General features: G+C 44.8%; 2 protein-coding genes across 7 annotated transcripts; one reads left to right on the forward strand and one right to left on the reverse strand.

Annotated features, from left to right (window-relative positions):
- Positions 1-2,722: 2,722 nt before the first annotated feature.
- Positions 2,723-11,386, forward strand: LOC144712726 (beta-carotene isomerase D27). 3 transcript variants are annotated; one of them, XM_078587026.1, is made up of 8 exons: positions 2,723-2,889; positions 2,956-3,036; positions 3,606-3,707; positions 4,185-4,284; positions 10,065-10,171; positions 10,254-10,334; positions 10,461-10,529; positions 11,138-11,386. In XM_078587026.1, exons 1-8 carry the CDS (start codon positions 2,752-2,754, stop codon positions 11,273-11,275), a joined length of 816 nt encoding a protein of 271 aa, XP_078443152.1. In that variant the 5' UTR covers positions 2,723-2,751; the 3' UTR covers positions 11,276-11,386. The 3 variants fall into 3 exon arrangements, with proteins under 3 accessions (XP_078443152.1, XP_078443155.1, XP_078443145.1); XM_078587029.1 differs by having other exon boundaries at positions 2,724-2,889; positions 10,080-10,171; XM_078587019.1 differs by lacking the exons at positions 2,723-2,889; positions 2,956-3,036; positions 10,065-10,171; ... (1 more) ...; positions 10,461-10,529; positions 11,138-11,386 and adding exons at positions 4,511-6,508; positions 6,868-7,132 and having other exon boundaries at positions 3,668-3,707.
- Positions 10,776-15,181, reverse strand: LOC144712708 (P-loop containing nucleoside triphosphate hydrolases superfamily protein). 4 transcript variants are annotated; one of them, XM_078587003.1, is made up of 6 exons: positions 14,420-15,181; positions 12,584-13,812; positions 12,446-12,491; positions 12,054-12,372; positions 11,880-11,955; positions 10,776-10,868 (listed from the first exon to the last, which is right to left on the reverse strand). In XM_078587003.1, exons 1-5 carry the CDS (start codon positions 15,003-15,005, stop codon positions 11,904-11,906), a joined length of 2,232 nt encoding a protein of 743 aa, XP_078443129.1. In that variant the 5' UTR covers positions 15,006-15,181; the 3' UTR covers positions 10,776-10,868; positions 11,880-11,903. The 4 variants fall into 4 exon arrangements, with proteins under 4 accessions (XP_078443129.1, XP_078443139.1, XP_078443121.1 ...); XM_078587013.1 differs by having other exon boundaries at positions 10,776-10,941; XM_078586995.1 differs by lacking the exon at positions 10,776-10,868 and adding an exon at positions 11,170-11,305.
- Between the last annotated feature and the right edge of the window lie 1,868 nt (positions 15,182-17,049).

Raw genomic sequence — 17,049 nt, forward strand, 5'->3', positions numbered from 1 at the left:
CGGCCGCTGCTGCCGCCGCCCTCAGACGCCGCACGCCGTCGTCCTTGGCCGCCGCCCTCGGCCGCCGCCCTTAGTCGCCACACGCCGCTGCCCTCGGTCATCGTATGCCGCTGCACAGTTTGCCGTCGTCTCGTCATCTAGGCGGCGGACCTACCCGCCAACCGGTCGTCGGGTCTACCAATGTCTCGACGACTACCACGTGGGCGCAGACCATGTGGAGATAGCGTCACCCTCGGCTTCAACGAATTGAGGCCCCTCGCAGGACCTATACGGGACAACCTAGAGCGGGACGTGCGATCCCAGACGATCGTCCCAGAGTAGGATGAGCGTATCACACGCCCACCGTAGGACGTCACTGACGTCGTCCTACGTCACTTCCTTTTTTGATTCTCCAGTTTTCTCCTTAAAAAAATAGTGTATGATTCTTTTCAGGATCAATTATATCATATATGTTAATGTGCTCCTAAGATTGAATAATCACAAACCATCATCCTTCAATATTTGATCCAAAGATATCCGTTCCAATTAAATTCTATTTTTGAAACAAGATTTACCTTCCTGTCCAATAATGTTGCATCAATATGCAATACTTACAACATGAAATGTTTTCTTCATTTTACTTATTTATAGAAGATTTTATTTTGGTCCTTGTGCTTTTTGGAAAGGTTCATTATGACATGCTTATTTTGAATAGCAACACTTCACCATATTCTGATTATTGATTGATGATTTACTTATTGATAGTATATAAGAGGTGTCGAATATTATGGTTTATCTATCTATCATTATCGTGCATAAGTCAGCACTATGTGTATTATTTTCACCTACTCAAGTTTTCATGTCACCAAATAATGATTTATGGGCCCATGGTTATTTTAATGATTGTAATTCACCCTCTTTCAAATGGTAATGATTCATTTATCAATGGGTTTTAGTAGTTACATAAAAATTAGTATGATAATAATTTTTTACCTACTATTTTTCGGCCCCTACCGGGTATTACAGACACTAACTTCTACTTTATAATTATATTTATGCATGTCCTAATGTTTTCTTGAAATTAGTTTTGGTATGACTTTTTTTAGTGTTTAATCCTATGGCAAAAAAGTAAACTATGGAGGTAATTGATTCATTAACTTCAATATTATCACACTACTTCTCCTTCTATGCAGGTCATAGTTTGAGTAGTTTTTTTTTCATTTGGAATATCATTCGCAACAGTTATTCAAAGGATGATGCACGACTGAATTAAAAAGTCCTATATATGTATTTTTTATCAAATCTATAATAGATAGATGCTTATATTTATGAAAAACTCGAGATCATGTCGGGGAACTATAATAGATAGAATAGGCTTTTAGTATTATTTAAAAATGAACAATAACAGTTTATCCGAGGGCTACATATACATCTTTTAATTCAATTCATTGTAAACATCAAAATCATTTTATTATTAACCATACCACTTATAAATAGTATAAATGTAATATAATATTTTTTCTAAATATTTGAAACCATACAAATTTATAACACTGATGAATACATTTATCCTACTATAAAAAATTAAGAAAGGTTAAATATTGGTAAGCCGAATATATATTTTTCTATGGCAATAGAATAAATGAAAAACTTTCATGTAAGGAGAAAAATACTCTTTTATTATTTAACATGATTTGGGAATAAATTTGGAGATTCTTATTTATTTTTATTTTTCAATTTCCACCTTCAAGCCTATTAGTAATGTACCATGAAATGACATCACAATTCTACCAACTTTTATTCGTGAATATCTGACGCAGCCTTAGTACACGAACATCATAGGAACATGTCTTGAATCCACAAGCCTTGATTTACTTGAAGGAGCTAAGTCTTGAATCTACATAACTAGCTTCTCCAGCCCTTGAATCCACAAGGGGTTGTACTTGAATCTACAAACACAAAAGCACTCTCTAACAAAGAGAACACTCGGAGGGGATAAACAACAGTTTCAACAAGACAATAGATTTCAATAATGCTCATTGAGGCCACAACAAGTGCAGAGTCGTCCATAATGACTGTACCCATGACATGATAAGTCAAAACATTGAAAAAAACAATCGTGACACGCTAAAACAGAGGATAAGCAGCCTGCCAGGCCTGAGCAGAGATATTCTGCAGATTCTGGGCTTGTAGAAGCTGTCAGGAGATATTTGTGTGGCTCAAGAAGATCTTGATGGGACAAAACAAAAGATATGCATATTTGACAAGTTAGAGCAGAGATCCTGGTAGAAGAAGAATCTGGTAGAGGATTTTGCCAGAGAAAATCATGTCAGAGATAATACTGTCAGAAGATCTTGTTAGGGAAAATCCTGTCAGAAGATCTTGTTAGAGAAAATCCTGTCAGAGAATTTTGAGGGGCTCTAGGTATATTTCTGCAAATACTGTCAGTTCTGGTAGAATCTCCTTCTTGGGCAACAACTTGCTAATGGGTCTTAGAAAATGGGTTTTAGGGCTACATCAATATCCGGGAATGACTAATTTTGTGATTTGTGAGGGAGGATTGATTTTAACTGAGATGGAGTAACTCTTGATCATGTGGTGTGCTCATGTGCGCAGGATGGTGACCATTGGCAGATATATGTACTTTAATCTCTAACTATGAAAATACCTATATAGCACCCATAACGTCATCCGTCATCCGTCCAGTCCCAGGAGCATACCTATAAATACAGCAGCTTCATCCAATCTCCTCCAACTAGTTCATTCCTTGAGATGGGGTTTTCTCTGGATTTGTGCCCTCCTCTGCCGATTCCGATCTTCTCTTCCTCTTCACGGCGCGTCGTCTCGCTCCGTCGATCCCTCTGCACAAGATCTACGCTGATATGCGCCGCTCTCGATCGACCTCGGCTGGTAAGTTTCTTCAATTTCGCGTTTTCTGACGAAATTAGAGTGAAAATTTCGTTTCTTTGGTCTCAGGGAGAGGTTTCGGAGCCCAATTATCAGCCCGGAGCTATCGACGACCTTCTCCTCGGCTTCTTCCGTAGCAAGATGGTGGAGGTGAGTCCTCGGGGACGCCGATTCCGATATTATTCGTAAAATCATGGAGTTTTTAATGTTTGTTTACTTGGCGTCCGTAATCTGATTATGGGATGGCAATAATCGGAGGATTTGATGCGGACATCTGAGAGTAGAGTCTAAGAGTCTAAGAGCCGTTGTTAGTCTAAGAGTCTGAGAGATAAAATCTTATCTCGCTCCCAATTCTTGTTCCTGTATGTCACGAATTGACGCAGAGAAAGAACTTTGGATTTTGTGGCGATCAACACGCTCTTTAGGCCCGTGTTTTCCTTATTTATAAATGTTTCCTTCTTTGCACGCGGGCATGTTGGAAGAAATTGCGGAAAATCGAAGAAATTTCAGTTTCAAACTCGTTTCTCCCTCCCATTTCTCATCTTCGGGGCGTAATTGATGAACATTCATGTTGGATTTTGATGGTGTTCTTGCACATTTTATCGAACTTTATCCTCTATACCTAATTTTTCCCCAGATTTTCAAGTTTAATTACGTTTGGTGTATGATCCTGTTTGGCATTCCTTCAAAACTGTTCTCCGTTCTTTAAAAAGCTGTAGGAAGTTGGATGGGACTCTCCAAAACCGGGATATGATGGGCTAATGGAGGTGGTAAACCATCTCATGGCAAAAGGAACCAAGAAAGATGTGGAGAAATCAGCGGTAAATAACGTTTTTTCATCTTTCATTTATCCATGAACTTTGATCGTGTTTTTATGAATTTGGGGGATTTTGTTAAATTCTATGAATCCTCAGTTTAACTATTTTTATTATCGGAGCTTTATAATCATCATTCATTTCCCATGTCTTTGCTGTTCGTTTCTAGTATCCAAGGAAACCTAAGAGGAGGAAAGGGAGAATGAACTATTTAAAAATTATCTAATTCCCGAGTAAAAAGTAAGTGCCCAGTATATATTTACTAGTTTTTATTTAATCTTTCATTTATCCACAAGCATTAATCAGATTATGTAATATATTTCAGGGGATCTTCTTACGTTTAATGAAAACTCATATTAACCTATTCTTAGAAACGCAACTCTAAAACAATCGTTCATTTCTTTTGAAATTCCTCAAAGTCCCATGTTGCTGCTTGTTCTTTATTTTTTGAAGAGGAGATTTTGAACTTGCCATTTCATGCAGGTCCGAGTTCTAAGATCACTCTTTCCACCATTACTGCTGGATCTCTATCAACTGATCATCACTCCTATTGGAGGGGGAAAACCAGCCGCTATGATGCTGGGTCAGTACATCATCTCATTCTTTCTCTACCTTAGTTTTTAACCACGAATTTTGTCTCTCTATCATAATCAGAATTGGGTCATTTCTTTACTCGTACTTCATTTCCAGGTGCTATAATGCTTAGGTTATCTCTATTTTAAGATACTATTTAGCTGCTCTAATGCTTGCCATCTGATCTTATCGTTCTCTCTGCTCTTCTTGACCCATCATTGTTTCAATTTTCACAGTATCAGGTAGGGATGACGTACGATCAAGAGTTTGTCCTCGTTCTCGCCATCCCCGTGTTTAGCTGTCATGTTTCAGGGATGATGTGATGATGACGATGACGATGTCCTTGTCATTCTCATTGTCCTCTCATCATCGGCTTTGTCGACGCTCTTACCCAATTCTGATCATCGTAATCCTTGCTTGGCTAGAACAAATGACGACGGCGATGATGAATTCATCTTTGTCATGGTCATCTTCCACTCGTTATCATGATGATGATGATGATCATCATCATCATCATCTTTGACACGGAATCCTAGTCACACGTTTATCATTCTCTCTCTGCATCACTCTACTGAATTCGGCCCAGATTTTAATGGTGACATGCTTTTTTTTGCTATAATTTTAAAAATGTCTGCATGCCCAACCTAGGGTCTGGTCATTTTTACCATCTACATGTAATTTCCTACAGTCGTAATGTTTGGTTGGTGTTAGTGTGACGTCATAGGGTTAGTGGGTCCCTGTTCTATAAGGCCCACTAACCCCACTTATCCCTTAACTATTCTAGGGTATACATACCCTCTTCTTGTAACTTGCTCATTATCAACGAGTATTCTTCTTCTTCTCCCTTGACATGGTATCAGAGCCCTAGGCTCTTACTCGATTTGGTCCCTGTGGAACACGTTGTTTCCACAGTGTTTCTTCTTCCACGTTGTTTCCAAGTGCCGCTGTCCGCTGCCGTCCGCTGCCGTCGGACATTCGTCGGACATTCATCGGACATTCGTCGGATTGTCTTCGGACACTCTTCGTCGGTTTTCCAGCGGTTGATTTCCGGTTTCTTTCATCTTCGATCTGCCATATTCATCTTCGATCTGTTTTTTCCGGCCGGAAATCCGCCGGAAATCCGTTTCTTCTGTCCTCCGACGCCGTTTCTGCTGCCTGTGCACCGTCCGTGTAACCAGTGATGGCAGAACTCAAACCGACTGCCTCGAACGTCGAGAATTTGCCCGCTGACCTTACCTACACAGAGGCGGACTTTGCGGACAAGCTTCCCTCAAGCAAAATCGGCACACCACTTCCCGTCCCGGTGGACAGTCAGCGCCTTCGTGGCCCGAACATCCTACACTGGATGACATTTGTTGAGACCACTCTGCAGGCTCGTCTCCTCTTCAAGCATTGCACGCATCCACCTGTACCGAAGACGAGCCCGTACTTCTCCGCATGGCAGGCCGAGGAGCATTTCATCCGCGGTTGGCTTCTCAATCAAACCCTGCATCCGGAGATTTACTCCAAATTCCGGAACCGCCTAACCGTCAAAGCTTTTTGGGACCAAGCACGTTCATTTGGGGGTTCCGACCAGAACAATTGGCGTCTCTTCCGGATCTCGACTTCCTTGAGCAAGATTGTTCAGGGAACTATGTCTATCGCCAACTATGCTATGGCTCACCGGGAGAAATGGGATGATATTGACTATTATGCCCCGGGTGAAGGGACGGACAATGCAGATCGACGTGTTACCGTACGGCTCCGTCTCATGGGATTCTTGGCTGGCCTGAATCCTGTGTATGATGCCATCAGTAGTCAGGCCCTGAAGCGCGCCGAAGGCCTTCCAGACTTCGACTCACTTGTCCAGGAACTCACTGAAGCAGAAAGCCATTCTCAGTTTCGGCAGTCCACTCCCGTGGATCCCATATCAGACTCCTCTGCCCTTCTCACCCGCCCGTCTTCGACTCCCACTGGACCGGGACCGGAGAAGGTACTTCCAAAGTGTGATTACTGTGGGAAGTTTGGGCATATCAAGCCCAACTGTTTCAAGCGCCTCAATCGCGAGTCCCGGGGCCCGCCAAAGAAAAGAGAACCTAAGGAAGCAAAGGACAAGGCTCTCATTGCCGAGACCTCTACTTCTGGGTCTACTTCTGGGTCTACTTCCGTCGACCAGCTGACGGCAGAGGTAGCCCGTCTCACCGCCATGGTGTCAGCCATGCAGTCCCAGTCCACGGCTTCCTTCGGCAATTTCGGTGGGTCATCGTCTCCTTCATCTGGTGATTGGTATTGTGGAACGTCCGCTCTCACCGCGCCACTTCTGTCGGATACCACCTGGGTGATTGACTCGGGAGCTACCGAGCATATGACTCCGTTCAATCACAGATTCGTGTCCTACACGAAGCATGTTGGGGGTCGGTCAGTCCTTACAGCGGGTGGAGGCAGACTTCGGGTCGCCGGTATTGGGGCAATCCATGTGGACGGCCTCGGTGTGGTCACGAATGTTCTGCATGTGCCATCCCTTCGTGCTGTGCTTATGTCTCCTCAGCGTCTTGTTGATTCACTTTATTGCTCCTTTCACCTTCAGCCTGATGGGATGTTCTTGTCTGACAAGGTGGGGAGGACTATTACGATTAGACGGGACCGAGACTTGCTGCTGCTGGACGGTGGGGGCAGTTTGTGTCTGATGATACAGCGGAGCCCGAGTGATGCTGCGGCGCAGAGACGTGGTCGCCTCCAACTTGCCCATCAGCGGCTGGGACACCCGCCCTTCCTTATTCTACAGCGTTTGTTTCCGGATTTGTGTAAGGGGTTGGACCCGAAGACGTTTGTTTGTGACAGTTGTCAGTTGGCGAAGCATCGCCGTGCTTCTTTCTCTCCATCCACCTCTCACACGACAGTCCCACTATATCGGATTCATAGTGATGTGTGGGGACCTGCTCCACAAGCCGGCCTCAAGGGACACCGGTGGTTTCTGATTTTCGTGGATGAGGCCACTCGGTATACCTGGACTTACCTTCTTGTGGCAAAATCGGCTGTTGCGGCGACTGTTCAGCAGTTTGTTGCGATGATTAAGACGTAGTTTGGTCGTCAAATTCAGCGGCTCCGCTCCGACAACGCTCGAGATTTCTTTAACATCGAACTGGATTCGTTCTTTGCCTCTCAGGGCATTCTTCACGAGTCGTCCTGTGTTGCTACTCCGGAGCAGAACGGGATTGCTGAACGTCGGATTGGCTATGTGACATCGACGGCTCGCACCTTGTTGCTGAATTATAATGTACCATGGAGCTATTGGAGTGAGGCGACACTTACGGCATCTCACCTCGTCAATTGCCTTCCATCATCGAGCATCGAGTTCGGCGTTCCTATTGATCGGATGGAAGCGGCCTTCCCGGACGTGAAACTTTGCACGGACCTTCTTCCACGAGTCTTTGGATGCACCGCATACGTCCACGACACCACACCGGGCTTGACGAAGCTCGACGCCAAGGCACTAAAATGTGTCTTTGTGGGCTATTCTTCGCTCCAAAAAGGGTATCGTTGCTACCACCCGTCCTCTCGACGATTCTTTGTCTCCGCGAATGTTACGTTCGCGGAGTTCCGACCCTTTTTTGGAGCCACCTCCTCTTCACCTGGCCCTACGCTTGGTGAGGATCCTTTGTCTCCCCACTTGGAGATAATTCCTTTTACGTCTGAGGAACCCACAGTTCCTAACTTATCTCCTCCTCCTGTTCCACCTTCACTTGAACTTCCTGCTTCTCCCTCGGAGAGTCCTTCGGTGGCGCCTACCGTGGACCCTTCTGCGGACTTCTCCTTGCCATCCTCATCGACTTCGCAGTCCACTTCTTCTCATCCCCCTGATGAGTCTATCTTGCTTGATGGATCACCCTCTCCTGCTTCCGCTCCTCTGTCGGGTGATCCATCTCCTTCGTCCTTATCTGACGACGACGACGATGCTGATCTGCCCATTGCTATCCGAAAAGGGGTTCGCAAGTGCACCAGCACTCCCCTCTATCCTCTTGCGCACTATCTGTCTTTCGAACGGCTGAGTACTCCCTACCAGCTGTTTCTCTCCCGCATCGATTCGGATCCCGTACCACGCTGCCTTGCTGACGCTATCGCTTCTCCTCGTTGGAAGGCGGCGATGGACGAAGAGATGCATGCCTTGCTCAAAAATCGTACTTGGGATGTCGTGCCACTACCACCAGGCAAGCAAACCGTGAGCTGCAAGTGGATCCACGCCAAGAAGCATCATGCGGATGGCACTCTTGAGCGTCTCAAGTCTCGGCTTGTAGCGCGGGGATTCACGCAGTCCTACGGTGTTGATTATTTCGAGACATTCTCTCCGGTGGCCAAGATGGACACCGTTCGACTGTTGCTTGCACTGGCGGCCCACTTCCAGTGGGTTATTCGGCAATTCGATGTCAAGAATGCCTTTCTGCATGGGGATTTGACTGAGGAAGTCTATATGCGACACCCTCCTGGGTATCCGGGCCCACCGGGGACAGCTTGTCTCCTGCGCAAGTCTCTCTACGGACTGAAGCAGTCTCCCCGGATGTGGTTCGGACGATTCTCCTCCGTCATGCGTGCTCAAGGGTATATTCAAAGTAATGTTGATGCGACTCTCTTCTTCCACCATGGACCTGGAGGGATTGCGATTCTCTCGGTATACGTCGATGATATGTTGATCACCGGGTCAGATGTTCAGGAGGCATCCCGCCTTTCTGCTGCTCTTGCTGCCGAGTTCGAGATCAAGGCCCTTGGACCCTTGAGGTACTTTCTTGGACTGGAGGTGGCGTACTCGTCTCGAGGTATCTTTGTATCCCAGCAGAAGTATGCCGTTGATTTGCTGAAGCTCACAGGCATGGTTGACTGTGCACCGGTGAGTACTCCTATTGACCCAAACGTCAAATTGGGCAAAGGGGAGGACTCACCCCCGGTGAATCATCGCCAGTATCAGCAGTTGGTGGGGAAGCTCTTGTACCTCACTCATACGAGGCCAGACATCAGTTTCGTCGTGAATCTTCTCAGCCAGTTTATGCATGAGCCACATGAGATCCATCGACAGGCAGCCCATCGGGTCCTTGCGTACCTGAAGGGCTGTCCTGGAAAAGGCTTGTTGTTTCCTTGCAACTCCGACAAGACCGTCAAAGTCTACACCGATGCTGATTTCGCTGGGTCGGTGACCGACTACCGATCCACGACAGGGTACTGCACTTTTATCTTCGGCAGTCTTGTCACTTGGAAGAGCCGCAAACAAGACAAAGTATCCCGCTCCAGTGCGGAAGCCGAGTACCGCGCTCTTGCCGATGGGGCCTCGGAAGGCCAGTGGATATATGGGATACTCCGCGAGTTAAGCGTTGAGTATGCCGCCCCAATCCACTTCTTCTGTGACAACAAGTCTACCATTGCCCTGGTGAAGAATCCCGGTCAACAGGGTCGAATCAAGCACATGGAACACGACCGCTACTTCTTCAAGGAGCGGATGGACGAGGGAATCTTCGACCTCAATTTTGTTGCTTCATCCGACCAGGCCGCCGACGTACTCACCAAGGGTCTGTCCAACCCCCTACTTGTTCGAGCAGTCTCCAAGCTCGGCATGGATGATATCCACACCTCACTTGCGGGGGGCTGTTAGTGTGACGTCATAGGGTTAGTGGGTCCCTGTTCTATAAGGCCCACTAACCCCACTTATCCCTTAACTATTCTAGGGTATATATACCCTCTTCTTGTAACTTGCTCATTATCAACGAGTATTCTTCTTCTTCTCCCTTGACAGTTGGCAAATTTATCATTGGGTCAGTTTTTTAGGGTTTTTTTTTTCAGCAAGAGCGACAGCTATTTTATGCCAGTGGCTCATGGGTAAATGCACAGTCAACGCCGTTGACCTTCCAGATGGATCCTCTTCCGTATCTGGGGTACTGTGCAAATTTACCCATGAATCTCATTTCATAAGTTTATACCTCCTACCGATTAATATATTTAACACACCCATTTTAGGTGTTTGTGGAAAGGTGCAAGTACTTGGAAGAGAGTAAATGTGTTGGTGTCTGCATCCACACCTGCAAGTTTCCTACTCAGGTAATAACATCTTCTATTTTTTATCTTAAAACAAATTACTAGAAAATGTCAAAGCTGCTAGATAGAAAGTTTAATTATTATGCAGGTGATGAGTTATTTATCTGTTACATGACTCAATGCACGCAGGCTTTCTTCAAAGACAACATGGGGGTTCCTTTGCTGATGGAACCCAATTTCCAGGACTACAGCTGTCAGGTGATTATTCTTTTTCCCTTTCATAAATTGAAATTAAGAAAATCGTCAAAGATTTGAACCTACATGCATCTCCGATTAAAATTTGCTTTTGATAAAATTATAATTTGAGAATGAAATTCTAAATGTACAGAAAGAAGCAGTACCCGTTAATGAAGGGGAAAACTACCGTAATGATAAAAGAAAGTTTTCTTTATGCAGTTATAATTTTAAGGGGAGAAAACTTGCTCTAATAAATGGATTAGAACCTGCCAGAGTAAAAAATTTGAATTTCCAATTTCACTTGTTTACACTGAAATTCACAATGCAATGTAGAAAGACCCAAATGTCCCCCCTAATGTGCTGAAATGATACAAATACCCGTCAGGGGTGGTTGGTGCATCACATCTCCAACAAAGAAACACAATCACAAGAACTGCATGGGTTAAATAAATGAATCTCCAAATATAAATCTTTACACAAAAATAAAGAATTTGAGAAATGGAGGGTAGTCTTGTCATTTGGGACAGTAAGGGCATTTTTTGTCATTTCTCTTTCTTATATGATTTCCTTAAGGAGGGAAGCCAGGAAGAAATATTGTATTACATCGTATAATCTTATTTTGGTGACAGTTCAAGTTTGGAGTGAGTCCCCCAGAACCTGGAGAGGATAAAACCCTCTTGGAGCCGTGTCTAGAGATCTGCCCAAACGCCACTCGCCGGAGAGAGCTCACTACCAGGCCTTCAACTATTCCTTGCCCCAAGGTCTAGTCCCCTCTCTAATTCCTCAAAAGTATATTCCTTCATCATGTCACAACACATACACAACCATGTTTTATCTCGATTGAGATATGTCTAATATATGTGAAGAAATCATTAGAATTTCTTCGTCTTTCGAAATCGGAAATAACATCTAGAAAAAGTGGCTTGAACTACTATAATTTCTATTTCTAGAGAAGTCAGAGCGTGGCTTTTTGAAAGTGAAGCGGTTGATCTCGGTTATATGTGAATTCTCAATCATGACAAAAAAATGTGTATTCTCGGTTATATGGGCACATCCATAGATTTCTTGATGAAGGAAAACAAAGTATCTCAACAAGATCATTCCAGCCTAACATTCTTAATAGTTTTTTTTTTCTATCCTAGAAGAGGATGACACATCTATTTGTAATGTTTCTAAAATCCCTTATCTTTCTATACTTGTAAGTGTGCCCTTCAGCTGATCCACCAAAAGGGATCGTCTTAGTGGCTATTTATACTGGCTATTCCCTAGCCAGTTCTGACATTTCACTTCCCAAAACCCTAGCTCTCATTTCCTGTCTGACATTCAGCGAATCTGGATTTTTTTATAAATAAAAAAAGTGACGCCACAAACCTCATCAAAGCAACAAGATTTAAGTCAACGGTCCCAGCCGGAAGGCCTCCGCCTTTCCTTGGGCTTCTCCCTGGAGCTGCAAGAAGAGGAATTATATCGAAAAAAAACAAAATTAGAGTTGGGGATTTCTCAACAGAGGTCAATTTTAAAAATAGAATAAAAATAGCTTTTAACCTGTCTGGCTCCCTCTGACTTCCGCCGCTAGAACTCGAGTTAACCGGGAGTTGCCGGTTGCTCCCACCGCCGATAGAGCCGCCGGACACAAACCCCGAAAGCGTCGCGGGTTTCTGCGTCTGGATCTCGAGATTGGACGATGACGACACGAAGCTGTTCTTAAACTGGGCCATCATCCCTGTTCTCAGGGAGTTGACCGTCGCCGATCTCATTGACCCAGATTGGCCCGAAGGCGCCTTTGACTCTGGACTGAACCCCAGCCCGAGCCCAAAGTCAACCCCTCTGACTCCTCTTCCTCTTCCTGCCCCCTTTTTCCCCCCTGCAAGAAACCCACAATTAGATAACAACTTCCACTATTTACTTTCTTCTTTGGCTTGAGAAGTAACACATACCTGAGCCCCCTTTACGCCCATCTCTCCTGGCCTTAAATTTCCCATCCTACAAATTGCCAAAAATATAAAAAAAAAAATCAAGAAAAATATTTCAGGGTTATTATTATCTCCCATCCGACAAGAACAAATTAAAAGTACCTTCATCGCAAGTTCCATCAACTCCGGCGGCACATTCTGGCCAGCAGCAACCAAGCTGTTGGCTAATTCCCCGGCAAATCGAGCTTCTTTCTGGGTAATTAGCGTATAAGCGACCCCGTCCTTATCTCCTGCGCGCCCCGTTCTTCCAATCCGATGAACATGCATGTCCATATCTCTGGCAATATCAAAGTTCACCACGGATTTCAGTGACTTGATGTCCAGCCCGCGAGCCGCGACATCCGTAGCTATCAGAACATGGAAAATTCCAGCCTTGAATGTCTGCAAAATCTCCATTCGTGAGGCCTGGTCTTTATCCCCATGCAGAGCACCCACCTTAAACCCCTTTTGACTCAACTGAGACTCGAGCTCGTCCACCGTCGCCTTCTTCGACGCAAACACGAGTACGTCCCCCTCGTCGATCATCTCCGGAAGCTTCTCCAGCAGCCATGGGAGCTTCTCCGCTTCAGAAGGAAGGACTTTGACCACCTGGGTTATGTCTTCGTTGGCCTGGCCCACTTCCCCGACTGTGACCCGGATCGGATCTGATAAGATCTCACGAGCCAGCCGCTCGACCCTCTTCGGCATCGTCGCTGAAAACAGCAGAGTCTGTCGGTCTGGCCGGATCTGCCCAACAATGGACCTTATCTGAGGCTCGAACCCGAGGTCAAACATTCGGTCTGCTTCGTCAAGGACGAGATAAGTCGCCCTGACCATGGTTAAGGCCTTCATTTTCAGTAAATCAATTAATCTCCCCGGAGTTGCAACCACGATCTCGCACCCGGCTTTAAGTTCTTTGAACTGTTCTAGCTTGGACATGCCTCCGTAGACGGCGGAGACCCGGATTCCATGGGCCTTTGAGAACTTCTTGGCTTCTAGATAGATCTGATGGGCCAATTCTCTGGTGGGTGCACATATAACTCCAATTGGACCTTCTTCCTTGTTAAGCTCGGGCTGATCCATGATATGAGCAATCATGGGTAGCACGAAGGCAGCAGTTTTGCCGGAACCCGTCTTCGCAATACCAATTATGTCTCTTCCGGAGAGTATGATGGGTAATGCTTGGCACTGGATCGTCGTGGGCTTCTGGTAGCCTTGCTTGGATATAGAGTTCATCAATGTAGACGAGAATCCGCAGTCTCCAAACTCTTTTATCGGCTTCGGCGCATCGAATCCGGTAACCCTGATTGCGAGGCTTCTTCGGTAATCGCCGACTTCCTGCTCTGTCATTCCTGAGATTTCATGAGAGAAACAGTGTGAATAAGGACACGAGAATAGTGGGGGAGGAAGGCAAAGTCGAGTTAACAAAACCAGACCCAAAGAAATTCAAATTTAGTAAAACTAGATAATAAACTACCTTTAAGCCTCTAGTTTACCTAGTTTAATTACTTCTCACATAATGGTATACCTTTGATCTTTACTGCAAAAGGAGGTATCGCAAACAAAACATAGAATAAAGTATTCGATAGGATATTTCTGTTTTTTTTATTTATAAATTAGGTAATATATGTTAATATGATTGAATTTGTTCTTGCTTTGAATAATAGTGAAAAGCGAGCACAATGATGTACTAGTAATGGGTAAAGAAGGATGGGTTGTTGTAGAATATGAACTAATCGGGAAAAACAACCAGAAACACAAAAAAGAAGCAAAAAAGAGTGAAGATTGGGCAAAATACTAAATTGGAGATTATCTACTCACTAAAATAAAAACAGGAAGATAAGATATGAAGAGTTTTCCAATATTTCTAACCTAATACGAGCAGAAAACTAAAGAGAAAGGAAAAAAAGTTCAGGAGGGATTGATCGAACACATAATCTAATTTAGTTGGGAAAAAACCTGATATGGAAGGTTTTTCGTCGTAGAAATCCTTATTGAAGGGCTCATAATCGATGCAGCTATGATCAAGCGCAGGAATCGGCTCAATCTTCTTCTTATCCACGACCACCGGATTATCATCAGAATCATAGTCGATCATCCCCGCATCGACAGCCTTCGCCGCGGCATAAACCTCTTCATCAGAATCATACCCCGCGTGAAGAGCTTCCGAGGCCAAGGCCAGACCGACATCCTTCTTCGCCCGCAAGAAACTATCCATCGGATCATCATCTTCATCATCATCGTTGAATCTCTCCGCCTTGGGCTGATCCGGAGGGGGGGCCTTCTTCACCTCCTCCTGGATCCCCTGCATGAACGCGTCAAGGGGATCGATCTCGCCATCGTCGGCGACCTTCGGTTGGGGATCTTCGCCGGCGTCGGAGTCGTAATCGATGCCTTCGACGTCGTTGTCTTCGTAGTTGTCGTGGCCGGCGCGGGATGAAGGGGGAACGTAGAGGCGAGGGGGAGGCTGGGATCGCTCGAAGGAGTAGGAGGCGGGGCGGGTGATGCCGAAGCCCTCGAATCCGAATTTTCTCCTCTTCGACATGAAATTGAAGGGATTGGATCTTGCCGGAGATCGAAGGAGGGGGATTGGAGGCGGAGATTGAAGGAAGGAGATCGATTTGGAGCAGTTCTTGGCGATCGAAGGAGCGAGCTAGGGTTTGGAGTTCGTCGAGCGGGTTGAGATTCTGGAGAAGAATTGGGCAAGACGGGTGATAAATGATAAATTGACAATGAAACACTTTGATATAATTAATTTTATTAATGTTCCTGCGAGTATATAGTTAATATGGACATTACACACTTCAGTATATAATTATCTAGAGAGAGAGAGAGAGAGTAGGAGATAGGGTGCGACCGTTCAGATAACGGATACGAAACTGGGCGTTGGTATCCGTTACGAAATATGTTTCGTTCAAAATTTGTTCGACATCTGTCACATCGTAATCGATGTCAGAATACGGAAAAAAATTTGGACGTTACCCGTTACGGGTCTGTTATCTGTCCCCGTTCAGCAAAATTATAAATTTCCATGTTTCGTTATCTGATATCGAGTACGGAAAGATACTCGTAATGGGCCAACAACGTTTTTTTAGTTTGTTGGCCCAATATGTGCATTGATACTCCATAGTTTGATTTCAACTCGGAGACTCCTAGTCGGAGTCTCGAACTAGGGCTGCGATTGTGCTTGGGAAGCTGGAGGAGGCTAAGGAGCTGGAAGTGGCTAAGGATTTTGCTCGCGATTTTGCTTGTCATCTGATATCGGGCATTTGAGAGGCAAAGAGCCGTCTGATTTTGCTTGTCAAAGATTATACTTGTCGAGGAATTTGCGTCTGGTTTGTAAAACCCCTATTCGCAAAGAGCCACCGTCTCCTTTGAGCTGCCAAACCCAGAGCAAGCAAGGAAGAAGGTAGCTCCCAACACTCAATCCCAGCTCTTAATCCAAACTCTTAATCCTTCTCCATCTTCATTTGCGATTTTGCTGGTGAGCAGCTGCTGTCGCCAGATCCATACGACGAAAAGGGTTCTCCTCGCTTCAGGTCTGTCCTCCACCCGACAATGGTTCATCATACATCGATCTGTACATATGAATATATATTTTTTGCATTATTCATAAGTTGCATTGCATGCCGTCGCGCATGCATCGATATATTTCATTGTTTATTATGCCGAACAGGTGACGCAAGTTTCTTTAGCCATTGTTTCATCGATCTATTGCATCGATCTATTGCAGCAATCTATTGCATTGTTTATATGTCGGCACCATATCCATTCAAAGTAAACCGTCTATTTGTCTTTACAGAGTAAACAAATCCATACAGAGTAAACCGCCGCACATGCATCGATCTATTTCATTGTTTCATCATTGTTTATTTCATCGATCTATTTCATCATTGTTTATTGAAGGATCTTGAAATTACTATGTATTTCATTCATTCACACTCTCCCCTTCTTACTTACGTACCTATATACCTATATACTGCATCATCTTTACAGTCATTATATGTTTTTGTAAAGAAAAAGTTCAATTCAGGGTCATTATTTTAATATCCGTACATTACAATATTATACATACACCTTACACTTCACCCCACCAACTGCCATGTCAACGGCAGAGAGCGCTTTACCTCAAATAGATGAGGAATCAGAATTTGAGGAATTACCAGCAGAGCATACTGCTGATGTCTCGGAGCCCAGTGGACGAGCGAAACAATCACCCATTCTAAAGTACTTCACGGTTGTTGGGGATTTGACATACGAGTGTGAAATTTACCGCACGAAGAATGTGACGAAGGCGGTACATCTTAAGCACCCAATAGACGGTAGTACAAGCGTCTTTTGGCGTCATTTCAAATTCATCCATCCGAAAGAACATGATGCGCTGAAGGGCAGCACTAGCACACAACGATGTATAAACGACTTAGTAGACGACGGGACGTCAGGTCTCTTCGGCGGAAGGTGACCATTGAGAGGTCGAACACCGGAAGAGACCAAGGATGTCATTAGTCGGCTATTTTGTCGCACAGACTTGCCATGGCTTTGGGTTGATATATATGCTTGGAAGGAGACATGGTGATTTGCGATACATA

Source organism: Wolffia australiana, chromosome 1 (assembly GCF_029677425.1).
Source record: "Wolffia australiana isolate 7733 chromosome 1, ASM2967742v1".
In the NCBI taxonomy this organism is placed as follows: Eukaryota; Viridiplantae; Streptophyta; class Magnoliopsida; order Alismatales; family Araceae; genus Wolffia; species Wolffia australiana.